The sequence below is a fragment of the Balearica regulorum genome, chromosome 22 (assembly GCF_011004875.1).
Source record: "Balearica regulorum gibbericeps isolate bBalReg1 chromosome 22, bBalReg1.pri, whole genome shotgun sequence".
Classification (NCBI taxonomy): domain Eukaryota; kingdom Metazoa; phylum Chordata; class Aves; order Gruiformes; family Gruidae; genus Balearica; species Balearica regulorum.
The window spans coordinates 7,951,538-7,964,919 of NC_046205.1; the positions used below are offsets into that span (position 1 = coordinate 7,951,538).

General features: G+C 53.4%; 1 protein-coding gene across 1 annotated transcript; it reads right to left on the reverse strand.

Annotated features, from left to right (window-relative positions):
- Nucleotides 1–772: 772 nt before the first annotated feature.
- HEYL (hes related family bHLH transcription factor with YRPW motif like) lies at nucleotides 773–10,124 on the reverse strand. The gene is made up of 5 exons (XM_075773924.1): nucleotides 9,763–10,124; nucleotides 5,962–6,028; nucleotides 5,429–5,512; nucleotides 4,869–4,950; nucleotides 773–3,400 (listed from the first exon to the last, which is right to left on the reverse strand). Exons 1-5 carry the CDS (start codon nucleotides 9,840–9,842, stop codon nucleotides 2,733–2,735), a joined length of 981 nt encoding a protein of 326 aa, XP_075630039.1. The 5' UTR covers nucleotides 9,843–10,124; the 3' UTR covers nucleotides 773–2,732.
- Nucleotides 10,125–13,382: the final 3,258 nt, after the last annotated feature.

Genomic DNA, 13,382 nt, shown 5'->3' on the forward strand with positions numbered 1-13,382 from the left:
CAGGTCAGGGCAGCCCAGGCACCAGCGGGACGACCCGTCATCAATAGCCCTATTATTGCTCTTGAAGTTTCTCTCCGCTTCCAGACGGATGCTGCGTTACTCCATCACAGCTGCAGTTGCTCCCTTCCAGCAATTCCCAACACAGCACTTAAGGCAGGGATTTATGGGCGGTTTTGAAAGGCATTTTGGAGCGAGAAGGAGTTATGGGAAAGGAAGTTGAATTCCCACCATTCCCTGGAAAATTCTCCCAGCATCTTTCACGAGCAGGATCATTTACTGGTCTTTTCCTCAGAACAGAAACAAGCTCTCAGCTGTGGCTCTTTGTTTAGTCCAAAGCGTTTCCCGACAGCAAGAAGCAGCAGGGGTTATTCTGGTCCTGCTTGCAAAGGGTCAGGAGACCGAGGCAAGCCCTCGGAGTCTGGTTGCAAGGCTCTGCTGGACCCGGTTTGTTCCCTGACATTTTTCTGGACGTTGGTAGCTAAAATAAATGATTTGTTCTCAAGCCATGGATTATTGCCAATCTCAGGGCAAGCATTTACTGACTCCCCAGCTGATTTTGACTCACGTAGTAGTTTGTAAATTAAAAAGTCATGGGACCAGTTACCAAGAGTGGCAGCTATAAAACAACCAGTATGTCACCTTACAAGCTACATCTTACCTGTTTTGAAGCTTTTCAGGAACAAAAGCTCACCTGCCGCAAAACTAGCAGTCATCCAAGCAGGCTGGATTAGCAGAATAGATTCACATCAACACAACATTTCACAACCAGGACAGGGGTTTGAAAGACTTTATTTGACACCTTTGCTGGATGTCACAGCTCGTGAATCTAACAGCTCTGCACAGTGTAAAGTGAGGCCGGGCTACTTGCTGTGAGCTCTAGCGTGCTGACCAGCCGCAGGAACAACCAAGGTCCACGAAGACCTCCTCTGACTTTATTAAAAGGGAATATGTTGTTCCTGGCTGATTCTGGCACTTCAGGACAAGGTGAGGAGAAGTAGCGGAGGCATTTCTGTGCGTTAAGTGCGATGACATTCATCAAAACAACTGGGAGGGACTCACTTTCAAAACAATAGCAGATACATACATTGACATGCAGATACAATCTGTAGGAACGCAACCACCAGCTCATCCACACAGTCTAACCGGCTGCGCCTTTGACCTGAGGCGTGGGGAGAGCCTCTCCCATTCAAGAGAGATATTCTCCCTCTTTTTTAACTTTCTTTGTGCTGACCTTTCCACACTTTTCTCTCTTTTCGTGTCACAGTGCTGTAGAGGTGGGCAAGACTCCTTGGGATGGGCATACAGCTGGATGCAGGCTATTCCGCACGTGTATCCCAGCAAGTCAAGGCACAGATACAGGGAGCAGGGGCTGTTCAGATGAGGGGGACCACTGTGAGACCCTGCCCCGGCCGCCATGGGACTTAGGGACATGGACAGGAGCAGGGTGGCTCAAGAGCTTTAGGTTTCTGTTCTTTTCTGCCCAAAGAAGAGAGGAGAGGACAGCTGGAGGAGCAGAGGCATATCTGCTGCGTCGGTTATCTAGGGGCATGCAGGCCAAGGCAGAAGAAGCTCTCGGGAATCAGGACAAATGCAGACCCAGAGCTTGCAAAGGTCTGTGGTGAAACCTCGGTGGGTTTTGGTCCCAGCCCAAGGAGAGGGATGAGCAATGCGAGACCAAAACATGGTGCTGAAGAAAGAAAACAGAGACATTGTGGGAAGAGCGGGTGAGGGATGCAGGGCTGAGGGAGAACGAGGGAGGCACTTCAAATGCAGGCTGGTCGGACCCATTCCACCTCCTTTGCAGTCACGGCTGTTCAGCAGGGGACAGAGGAGAGACGGCTCCAGCGGGGAGACCGGCAGAGGGAAAGGCCTTTTCTTCTCACTTTGGCTGTGAGAGCCCTCCTCTCCATGACAGACATCCCTCTGAAATCCTCTGTCTCGCCTCTTCACACCTCTGTGCAGAGCGAGGGCTGCAGAAGCCTCCCTCTGCTCAGGCGGCCTGGCCGGCTGTGCCTGCACGGTTTGTGCAGGGACCCGGCACAGGCCCTGCAGACACGGTGGTATTTCAGCTCGGCTGTGGGAACGAGCTCTGTTAAGCTGTTGCCTCACTCCACCTTAAGGGCACATAAGTGGGAAAAGCTGGTAATGCAGTGAGGAAAGTGTGGGGATTAGCAGGCAGGCAATTTGCTAAGGGAGCTGGGGGAGCCTGCCTTGCGGGGTGCCAGCAGTGCTGGGGAGGGGGGTGAGCTGTGTCCGTCCCACCACACCAAAATTAGGTGCTGCAGCTGGGGGACGCATCGCAGGGAATCAGCATGAGCAAGTCTCTGCCTGGCAGCTCTGAGTCCCCAAGGAAATAAGACAGTATTTCAAGGCTGGCTGTTTTCCAAAGGAGAGCAACACTGAGCTCTGCAGAGGGGTTTGCTGGAGGAGGAACAGTGTTGGGATCTGCGTGTGCCCCCTCCCTTGTAGCTGGAAGGATCTGGAGTGCAGCCGCGTGCAGACAAGTGCATCGAATTGGATGTGATTTACGTCTGCAGGCATCACAAGGGAGAGGACGTGTGATGGTGAGGCAAGGAAGGCGGTGTGAGGGAGGGAGGGAAGAGTAAAGAGAATTTTCTTTATGGATCCTTGGCTTCTGCAAAGCAGGAAAGATGCCTTTTCAGCTGAGTTTGTTCTTAGGCCTGTGGGCAATGAGTGCTGAAGAATTCCTGTCTCCAAAGGGGAGGGGAGGGTCAGAAAGCCCCGATTTCAGTTGCCCAGGAGCGGCAGATCCTGGATGTCCCAACCCTGATCCCGGGTCCCTGCGCGGTAGCACCCAAGGCGGGAGGCACCGTGTAAGCCGGTGGAACAGGGACACCGACGGAGGCTGGTGAGAAAAGGAACGTCGCGATTTGGCTGCTCTTGGACGAACCCTCTCTCAACACGCCCGCTGGTGACGGCATCCTGGGCACGGCTGCCACGGCTGCAGATGAGCCCGTCCCTCGGGCCCTCCGGCTGGAAGAGGCCATCCTGCTGGCCAGGAAGCTTCGGCGGGAGGGCAGCATGTCGCTGGGGACACGGCGAAGCGGGGCTGGCCTCACAGTGGGGCTTGGGTAAGCCAGAGAAGATGCAGTCAAAACAACCGGAGCAGGAGCAGCCTCCCTCCTGGGAATCTGCATGGGGCCAGCAGCACTGTGGAGGAAGGACCATGGCCAGGTCTGGATGGGCAGGAGGGAAGTGGCCACAGGCGAAGGCTCCATTTCTGCCACGTAATTATTCAGGTGGGAGAGGAGTCGCAGCCGGATGGGGTCAGTGGTGTTTTGGCCCTCAAGGATGCCCAGGTACCTGACAACTTCAGTGAGACATTCGCGGAAGCCAATACTCCTGTAATCCACGGCCAGAGCTCGAGCATCTAAGAAGCCTGTAGAGAGAGGACATGGGTGTCAGTAAGTCCATGCAGAGCTCAGGAATGTGCTTTGATTTCACTACCCTCTCTAATGCACTGTGTATTTCACTTGAGGCACTTTGCTGCCATGTGATATTACTGAAGCAGATAGCCAAGTGGGTGTCCGAAAGGACTGGACGTTTGTGTGCGTGAGAATAGCATCTGTGGTTATCTCATCGGGATAAAACTGCCAGGGTCATGAAGCCTCTTACTCCAGCATGTGAGATGAGTAAGAGGTTTCATTAACTGTGCTCAGGAAGGAAGAAATTTCTCCTATTGGACTCTATCAGTTATCGCTGCTAGAGACATGACTGTGGGCTGGATGGGCACTGGGTTCCTCTTTGCAAATGGACCATCCCCGGTCTTGCAGAACAGGGGGATACTGCATCTCCTCGATGCACAGCTTAGCACCATTTTCCTCTGCCTGCGTCCCAATCTTTTTACTTCATTTAAACGTATGTCCAGCTGAAGGACATACAAGACAGTGGCAGAACCAAAACCGCTGAGCTGAGAAAGCTCAAAGTCATAAAAATCAACGAGATAAAATACAACCAATGGTTGATTTTTAGGCTTCTGCTCCCTACTTGCAGCTTCATGAGACGATAAGCAATAAAGCAGAGAATGTCACTGCACAGCGAAGCACTGGACCACTTTGCTTGACAGGGTCTCTCGTGACAATACAGCCCTTTGTTGCAGTGCAGTCAAACTGAATATCTAAACAAATGTTCCAGACCAAGTTACAGCTCTGAACCAAAGCCTGGATGCCAGCAATGTCCCCAGCAAGCCAAAAATGGGTGGTAAGCAAGCCAGAGGCTTCTTTACTGGAGCTGTGATCTCCATCCTGTTAACTGGAACAGGACAGAGGGTCTGTACTGAGGTCTCAGTACAAATAAGACCTTTGTTGAATTTTGCACAGGGCTCCCTCTCTCTTCTTATAACAACCAAGAGACACACGGGGAAAAAAAAAAAAAAGAACAGAAAAGGAAAAAAGCCTTGTTTATTTGCAGAGTCCCCATGCAGAATTTAGCCTCTGCAGGAAATGTATCCCAGGGAGGAGGTAAAGGGTTTAATATTTTTGTGGAAGCAGGCTCCATTTCTGAGCAGGACTAAATGCGCCTCTGGCTTTTAGTGGGGTGTGTGACAACAGCAGTGGTGCTGTCCTGTGGGTCTTTGGGACTTGCTATCCCACATACCTCAGTCTTCCAAATGTACGCCTGGGATGCTGACCCATATGTTAGACATAAGAAAAACAAGAGGGCAGGAAACATCCATCTGCCCTTCCTCAAAAAATATTTCCCTTGAGAAGCAGGCAGGGCAGCCTTCATTTTGGTGCTGGCTGGTGTCAGCAAGGCACACCAAGATATTGCTGCTGAGGCTGATGAGGAATTTTCCTTCCAAGTTTTCACCTTTGCCTCACCCATATGCTTATAAGAGCAGTTCTTACCTGTTCCTCCAGTGGCGTGAAGCATTTTCAAGTGATCTACTGTCATTTGTAGAATTTCTGCCTTCTCCAGCTTGGAAGACCCCTGTGTGTTGGGAGCAGAAAAAAAAGAGCAATTCATCATTTTATGGTCTAGGGTTTTGTGCCTCTCAGGAGCTGTGTTTTTCCCTGTGACCTCCTCCCCAAAACCTTCCTGAAGCCCAGGAGTGCTCAGATTGGAGCAGGGCATCCATCCAGGACATTGGCTCTGGTTTTCACATCAAGTGAGTAGAAAATGGAGCTCCTTCCCAAGATTCCCCTGACGCAAATTGAAAATCCCCATTTCTGTGCATCTTCATATCTAAAAAATACTCTTTGGATTGAATTTATTCTCCCTGGGGCTCCTGAATATTTGTTAATATTGTTTTACCACCCAGTTTCACCACCTACTTACTCCCTGAAGTGATGATGATAAGAAAGACACAGCAATGCTCCAGACTTTCTCATTCTGAGGGCCCTACCCTTATACTGCTGAAACGTAGCCCGCACCGGAGGATGGGTGGAAATCGTGGACACACACACACCTGCTTCTCGAAGGCGGTGGGCACCAGGCGCCGCAGTTCAGAGAGGCTGCTGTTGATACGGTCACGGCGCCGCTTCTCAATGATCTGCAGGAGATTTCCAAGCGGAGAGAAGAAACCAGAGTCATTTATGGCCACTGCTCACGGGTTTAAAGCCCTCATTAACAGCTATGGCAGGCTGAGAGAGGCGCTTTGAACAGGGCCATAGAAGTAAATGTTTTGGGTGCAAAAGCTGAGCAAAGAAACATTAACTGACTGGTGCGATAAGCACAGGTGAAATCGCTCTCCTCCACCCCTGTCCCCACCCCTTTCTGCCAGATTTGAGGCCAAACCTCTGCAAAAAATCTTCAATTGGCTGTGGGGGGAGTTCTGCAGGAAGGAGATGGAGCAGGGAATGGCGTAAAGTCGATTTTTTTCTGTGTCCCCACAGTAAGGACATGCCAACTGCATGGGGAGCCCTGGTACATGGCTGCGACCAGCCTCACCCCCCGGGGAGACACAGCACAACCACCCTGGTCAACACAAATGAGGCTCACCCCTCTCCGCTTCTTCCTGGCTTGTATCTGAGATGTCGTAGTGGGAGACACAGACCTGGAAACGTGGCTGGAAAGGAAAAAGAGGGAATTGTTTCTTGCGCTAGCTGGAATGAAACCTCTGTTGCACATATGCTTTACACACGTTTGCCATCTGCAGTTTCCCTCCCCTGAATAATGTCTTCTGTGGTTCCCATCTCATTTTTACCCACAACACAGAGCTCAGGAATTGGGGACAGGGAGCCAAGCAGAGCCTCAAATCCCATTCTCTCCCCTCCAAGAGTCTCCCACCAGCCTGGGACAGATTTCTGCACCAAACTGCCCATCCACTACCAGGCACACATCTCCTTCGATCTCAGCCCGTGCTGGCATCGCCACGGGCTGGAAAAGCAGCGATTCGAGCTCTGGAGTCATGGCCCTTTTTTTCCTCCATGTGCGAACCTCCTGACTCTCGTGTCTGAGCCTGCCCTGTCTGCAGGGCTTTGCATCTCAGAGCTGCGATAGCATGAACACGTATCTGAGCTCCCACCCAGGGCGGCAGCAAAGGGCTGGTCGCTCCTCAGGGTGAGGCTAACGGCAGCGTTGATGTGGTTTCTGAGGGCTTCCTGGAAAGTCGCTTCAAAAACCACAGTTTTTGGGGTGGGCCATGATATTCTGAATGCATGGATGCCCCTGAACCAGACAGAGAGGGGGCCAGGACCTGGAAAGGGGAAACTCTCAGCAGGAGGTGATGGAGCAGGGACCTTGTCTGCAGGCTGACAGCCCCAGGGACCAGCTCTGGCTCAAGGGACAAGGGACACGGAGGGGGACAGGCTAAAGAGAAGGCTCCCACAAACCATCCTGTGCCTGGTGGGCACGAGTGAGGCTAAAGACACCAAAGGTCAGCACTAGACATGCACGGGGAGGCAAAGTTCAGTCCTTAGGTCCCCATGAAGGTGAAGTCTCCATAAGGATGGATAACCAGACGTAGGGAAACTCCTTGGAGGAAAACCCCTCTGCTCGGGGGGAGGCCGGCTGGGCCACCTTCTACCTCCACTGAGCAGGATTCTGCCTCTGGAAAGCGGGACTGGCTCGGGGCTCTGTCTGTGCCTTACGAAACTCGGCACAGGGATGTTAACACGCAGGCGAGACGGCAGTCTGCAACCCCAGCCAGCACAGAGCTCTGGAGGGACCTGGAGACCGCGTAAGGCATACAAATCTGGAAAGGGGCATTTGGGTTCACCCCGTCAAATCAAAATATTTTTCAGTTTGATGAAGCATTTTAATAGCAGTCTATTAAGGATGTTTCTGCAGAGACAGTGCTGTCTGCACAGCAAGCCAAAAACTAGCCCAAACTCAGCCCATTAAAAAGGCATTTTGTTAGGCCCAAGCGAGGTGCTTTCAGAAGTGGTTTTACACAATCAGACAAAATAACACATTCTTCTACTGACTGCTCCACTCATCTCCATACAGGTACCCTATTTGAATGTCTGCTGGGTGGGCTTTCTCTGGGCATAGGTGCTGGCTGGCTTCACAAGTACGAACATGCGCTGCCAGTATACATAAATGCACGTATGATGAGCACGTATGATGTGAAAACGGGCTCTGCGCGGACGCTGGGGTGTTTTACGTGCAAGGGGTAGGTACTGAATTCGCCTGGCAGTGCAGGAATGCAGAGTACATACTCAAGGAGTCTGTAGCAGTGAATTTTGAAACTCTCTTTGCAGAGCTGTCCGAAAGCGTTGCTCTCTGTGAGCTACGGTTCCAGATGTGGATATAAAGACCTAGCTTACTGGAAAATATATTTTAAAAATATGTTTGACAGATTTGAACCACATAAAAGATACCATAACTATATTCTCTGATGATTAAAATTTCTGCATTTCTCGATTTTATAATTTACAGCATAACTTTGGCTGTTTACTCAAAACAAAAAGAAAAAACCACCTCCAAACCAAGCAATATTTTGCACTTCTGCAGTGACCCCAGAGTCTAAACTTGCTGCACGCACTGAACCAAGCCTCACACCCGGAGTGACTCATCCCTGCTCTACAGGGGAACTGGTTTGCCCAAACCACGAGACCGATGGATAATGGGCTGGGAACCCCGGCCAGACCGCCCGACTGCCTCCCTCTGCCCTAGTCTGTCCTCGCTCCCCACCTGGAAGTGTTTCATTTTGCCCGATCCACCAGCATCCCATGCGGGACTGCATTACTCAGGGTATAAACTCGTCAGGGCAGGAACAGTTCTTTTGGCCATGTGTTTGCGTGACATGAGCAACACCACAAATGTACACAAATACCACCAGATCTCAGTGCTACCCAGTTCTATGACTAGCTTGAGAAGACAAACATATTAGCAGCACCAGAGAGAGATCAGAAATTCATTGTTACTGTTCACTGAAATAAAATATTACAACAATTCCTCTATTTCATCCATCGGGGTACTGTAGGCTCAGTGTGCTGCACGGAGGTAAAGAGGTGGGATATATTTCGTCTGCAGCAGGAAGGTGGGTTAAATATTGATGGAAATATTGGAAACTGCATAAGGGGCCAGTGAATTTGTGCAGGACATTACGTGTCAGACATGCCCAATTCTGCCGAACCTGAGCTCGGCACTGGGCAGGACAACTTCTCCACTCAGGATACCAAGCAGCAAAAGGGAATGAATTCATCTGGGGCCTTGCTGAACACAGAGGGAGAGGGACACTTGGCTACTGGGGGAAAAAAAAAAGTTCAAAAGCTGCTGATTTCTGGATGAGAACAAATAACAGAGCCCTTACTTCATCCCCAGCACTGTCTGCGTGTTCGGAGCCCAAGCACGCCCGCGAACGGCTGACACAGCATGGGAACCCGGGCTGCGGGCGGCAGCTGGGGATGCCCTTTGCCAGCAGAGCTGCAGCCCAGGGGAACGTGGTACAAAGCCGGAGGACATTGCTGGGGATTCACACAGAGGTCCTGTCCTCACTAGTTCACCAAGCAAAGCCCCGGAGCCGAAACTGCAGCTGAGCAGTGATGGGATGGAGCCTGTGAACTGCGAGACTCAAAGCGCAGCTTAAAACGGGGCACCCTTCGCCGGCCAGACTGCACGGGCTCCCTCGGTAATAAAGATCAAAGCCCCAGCTGGTGCATTACAAATGCCTCAGCAGAGCAGAAGCGTTTCTCATGCAAAAACCTCCTCATTTCTTCCACATTCCCTGGGAGACCTTGGATCGCTGGGACTTGCAGCGGCACCCAGGCAGCAGACGGGTGCCTTTACTGGAGGGGGGGGCCACTGCCCCATCTCGGGGAGCAACCGGACTCCCGCTAACGAAGATCAGAGCTGCCCTTTTCCCCACCGGGCAGAAGGCGGTAATTGCTCTGGCTTTAATGAGGCATTTTCTTGAATGCGATCAGCTCGTAACACAGCTATAATCCCTGTAATACGACTTGGGTTTCCTTGCGGGGTCAGTCCTAACGCCAGCATCAGCCCACACTTGCACGCTGGAGCGATCCAGCTTGCTCCCGGCCCGGCCCAGGACCGGCCCAGCCCGAAGGGGCTAAACCGGGGTGCCAGGCGAGTCCCGGTGAGTGCGCGGCGGAGCCGGGACCCGGCAGCTCTCCCGTGCCATGCCCCGGCAAAGCGCCGACCCGAGAACCTCGCAGGGAGCTGCTGCGAGCGCCGTGCCCGGTGCCGGGGACCCCGCTCCCGCCTGGGCTCCCCGCAGGATGCCGAGCTGCCCCGCAGCAGCGACCCCAAAACCCAAAACTGCGTCCCATCGCCCTGGCCGCCGTGGGAAGGACCCGTCCCCCGTGGCGGGAGCTGCCGCGGGCAGCGTGTCCTCACCTGTACTCCTCCTCCCGGCCCACGTCGATGGTGCCGTCCGACTCCGTGTCGGACGAGCTCTCCTCGCACAGCCGCTTCATCCTCGGCGGCGCCGGGCGGCCGCGGGGCGCTGGGGGAGAGGCGGGTGGGCTCGACGCTGCTACCCCACGCGTGTCCCCGGAGGTCACCGCAGTTCTTCCCCGCCGTCCTCGGGGAAGTGCCGTCCCTCCCCGGGCTGCGCGGAGGAGCTGGCCCCAGTGCGTGCCTGCCTCGCACGGCTCCTCCCCTGCCGCACTCTGCCTTTCACACCCCCGGCTTCTCCCTCGCTCTCCTCCCAGCACGTCCCCAACCTCCCTGGTTAATGGGTTAATGAGACATCTCCCGGGAGTGACGGATTACGCGGCCGCGCCGGCGCTCCCAGGTTCCCAGGCCCCCCCCCCCCCCCCCCCGCCGCCTCCTCCTCCCGCTCGCTGGTCGAAATCCCAAGTCTTCCTGTAAAAGGAACAGTCTGTGTGAACCGTCTCATGTCCCCCGCTTCAGCCCACGGCCCCCCTTCTCCCCACGGCCCCCCTTCCACCCGCTGCACATTGGCCTCAGCCCCAGTTTAAAGGGACCAGTGACCTCACTGGCAACAGAAAACCGTGGGAAAGAGATGGGACTGATAAAGCCTTGAGTTGTTTCAGGGAAAAATCAACATCCAGCCCCACACGCACACACATGTCTGCCCGGCTCTGCGCGGCGCAGGCACTTTTGGAGACTTATGATTCAGATGGAAACCAGCTTATTTGAAGCGCGGTGCTGTTTGAGGACGCCGCTCAAAGGGCCCTCGCCTGGGATTAATCAGTGGCCACGGCCGAGGGCCGGGATGGCAGCGGTGGCACCACGCTTGGAGGCATCAGGATGGGTCCGGCACCCTGGTACCATGCTGCAGTGGTCCCGCCAGGAGCTCGGCCTCCTGCAGCGCTCCCACAGCCTTGGAGCATCTTCAAGTGCCAGCTCATGGCACTGCCAGGGAATTTGAGACCTACCCTGTAAAACAAACTGACCAAAGCCCAACTTTAGATTTTATGACACTAGGATGAATTGCTGTTTTCTTGTCTCATTCCATAATGCTGGAAACTTTGACCCGCAGCCCAGCATCTAGGGAGCATCTTGCTTTCCCTGAGCTTGTGGGAAGGAGGTAGGAGTCTGTTTTTCAGAGCCCTGCGCTGCTAAAATCCCCTAAGGCAGCAAAAACGTGTGCGTGTGGGAGAGAGAAAGAGGAGGAGGGAGAGCGCTGAAGTGGAGGTTCACAGTACAAAAATAATGCCTTTTATTTGGGGAAAAAAAAATATATATCAGCCCTGAGATCTGGCAACACGTGGGTTTCCCAAAGCCTTTTTGCAAAGACCGTGGCGGCGATAACAGCCCATTGCTGCTCAAGCCAGCCAAGCCACCGCACCACCCGTCTCCCATGTGAGGAGGCGCCCAGCCGCATGGCCGGGTGCTCCCTATCTGCCTCAGCCATCTCTGCCAGCTCACCCGCGCTGCACCCGCCAACCCCAGGACGGCTGCAATCCCCCAGCACCTCGCAAGCAGCTCCCGTAAAAGCCAAACGCCAGCTATGCGTCCCAGCCACCGCCTGCCCTTTGCCCACACCTGCCCAGCCCTGCGCACACGGCCCCCATGACCGTTTTCTGAGACTGAACCACACCGTCCTCACTCCCAAACTAAAACAACAGAGACCCGAACGAGACATCCTGCATTGGAGTGGAAAGCTGATGTCTCAGAAGTGTTTGTAAACCCCCCCAGAAAAATGAGAATAAAACATTTGCTTTAAGTTATAGCACTTTGTTTCTGTAATTTTGTTGTTTTGTTTTAATTTTCACTATAAAACTGGTCAAGAAACTGAGCTGTTATTAGCTTACATTTCAAAATGAAAAGTTACTTTGAACTAGAAGAATTAGAAATGTGTTATTTTAGCAATTCTGAGACCCACTCCTCCCTTTCCAAAGTGATTTCAGTTAAAAATACGTACATCTCCAAACTAAACTTCCCATAAACATGTGGTTTTGAGAGATTAATACTCTTTCCACTGATAAAACGATTTAAATGGGATCCAGAGATTGGTTATTTCAGGCTCTTGCTCATATCACAATGAGCCTGAACCAAGCGGAGCCCAGACCTGCCACGGAGGAACACTTTTCTTCTCCATTAGAAAGGAATTCACTGTCCAGACTCCGTCTTTTCTGGGCCTTGTCTAAGCATCATTATCTGGGTTCAATTGAAGTGTAATTGGCAACATGTTTTTCTAGGATTACACTTCATTATGAACAGAGTGGGGGCCCCCCCAAAACCCACTTCTCCTGTAATCGGATCCGTTTTCCAGCCTGTGCTCCTGAAGAGTCGTTTATAATCGCCCCCGGCAAGTCCCGGGGGATCGCGAGGGCCATCTGAACCACCCCAGGATTAGCTGTGTGGTGGTGGAGCAGCAGCTGAAGCAGAGACGGGTGCTGAGACCCCTCACAGGTTGGTTCAGTGGAGACAACAGGGAAGGATTAAATGGGCTTAGCTGCATGCGAGGGAAGCCGGGTTTCAGTAAGCATCACCCAAGTCTCACAGGAGAGAGCGGGCAAGGGGTGATGCTGGGGAAGGGGAGATGGGGTCTAAGTGCAGAAATGGGGTTTCTGCTGCCTGCTTGCCTCTCACCGAGCATCCGTGCAAGCTATTCCCACAGTATGCTTTCCTGCGGTGGCAAAGCCTGGCCCCAAGCGCAGAGCCACAAACAGTGGGTGACCGACCCAGAGCCGGTCCGCTCTTTCCCAGAGAGCTACAGGCTTTGCCACAGCCAAGCCAGGGAATTACTAGAGGAAATCTCTCCCCAAGTCCTGAATTATCAACCCTGGCCCAGCGTTCAGGGCTGTTTCCCCTCCTGCATGGTCTCTGGGAGCTCAGCAAGCACTGCTGCAGTGCCTGTCCCTGTCCCTGGGACCCCTGTGAGACCCTCTGGGACTCCAGAGGCTGGCGAGAGCCGTCCCCCGCTATGGCTAGTTGTGCCTCTGCATGGTGAGAGCTGTTTCCAGAGGACGGGTGTCACGAGGATGGGGCTAAGCCATCCATCACACCCAGCACTAATTGGCTACCCTGCTTTGGAGGCCAAGGAATAAGTGAGCTGCAAAGATTGATGTCCCTTCTCTGCAGGAGGAAAAACTCTCCAGGCCAGGGCTGAGGGTGGATCCCTGCCAGGGACCTGGGATTGCCCAGGTTTGCCTGTGCCAGCCCGCTCCTGGGGGGTGAAGGGCTCCAGCCCAAGGTTCCCTGGGGGGGGTGTGTGTGTGTGATGGTCAGCCCAGCCACCGACCCCCCTCCCATGCTGGGACCACGGCTGCTCCCTCCTCTCCCTCCTGCTCAGCTCTGGGAAATGTCCCCGGAGAGCAGCCAGCTGTGAAAAGCTGCAGCAGCTGGAATGTGGGAGGGAGGGCAATGCTTCTGGAAAGCCAGAGGCAGTGAAGAGCAGGACATCTGTTACCTCCCCATGAACTGACACCTCTGATTTAACCCCGTGCATGCCTGGAATGCCCTGTCCGCACGTCTTCAGTCAACATCACCTCCTAACCTCAGGTCCCACCACTGGCTGCCAGATCCACAGCTGTAATTTCAAA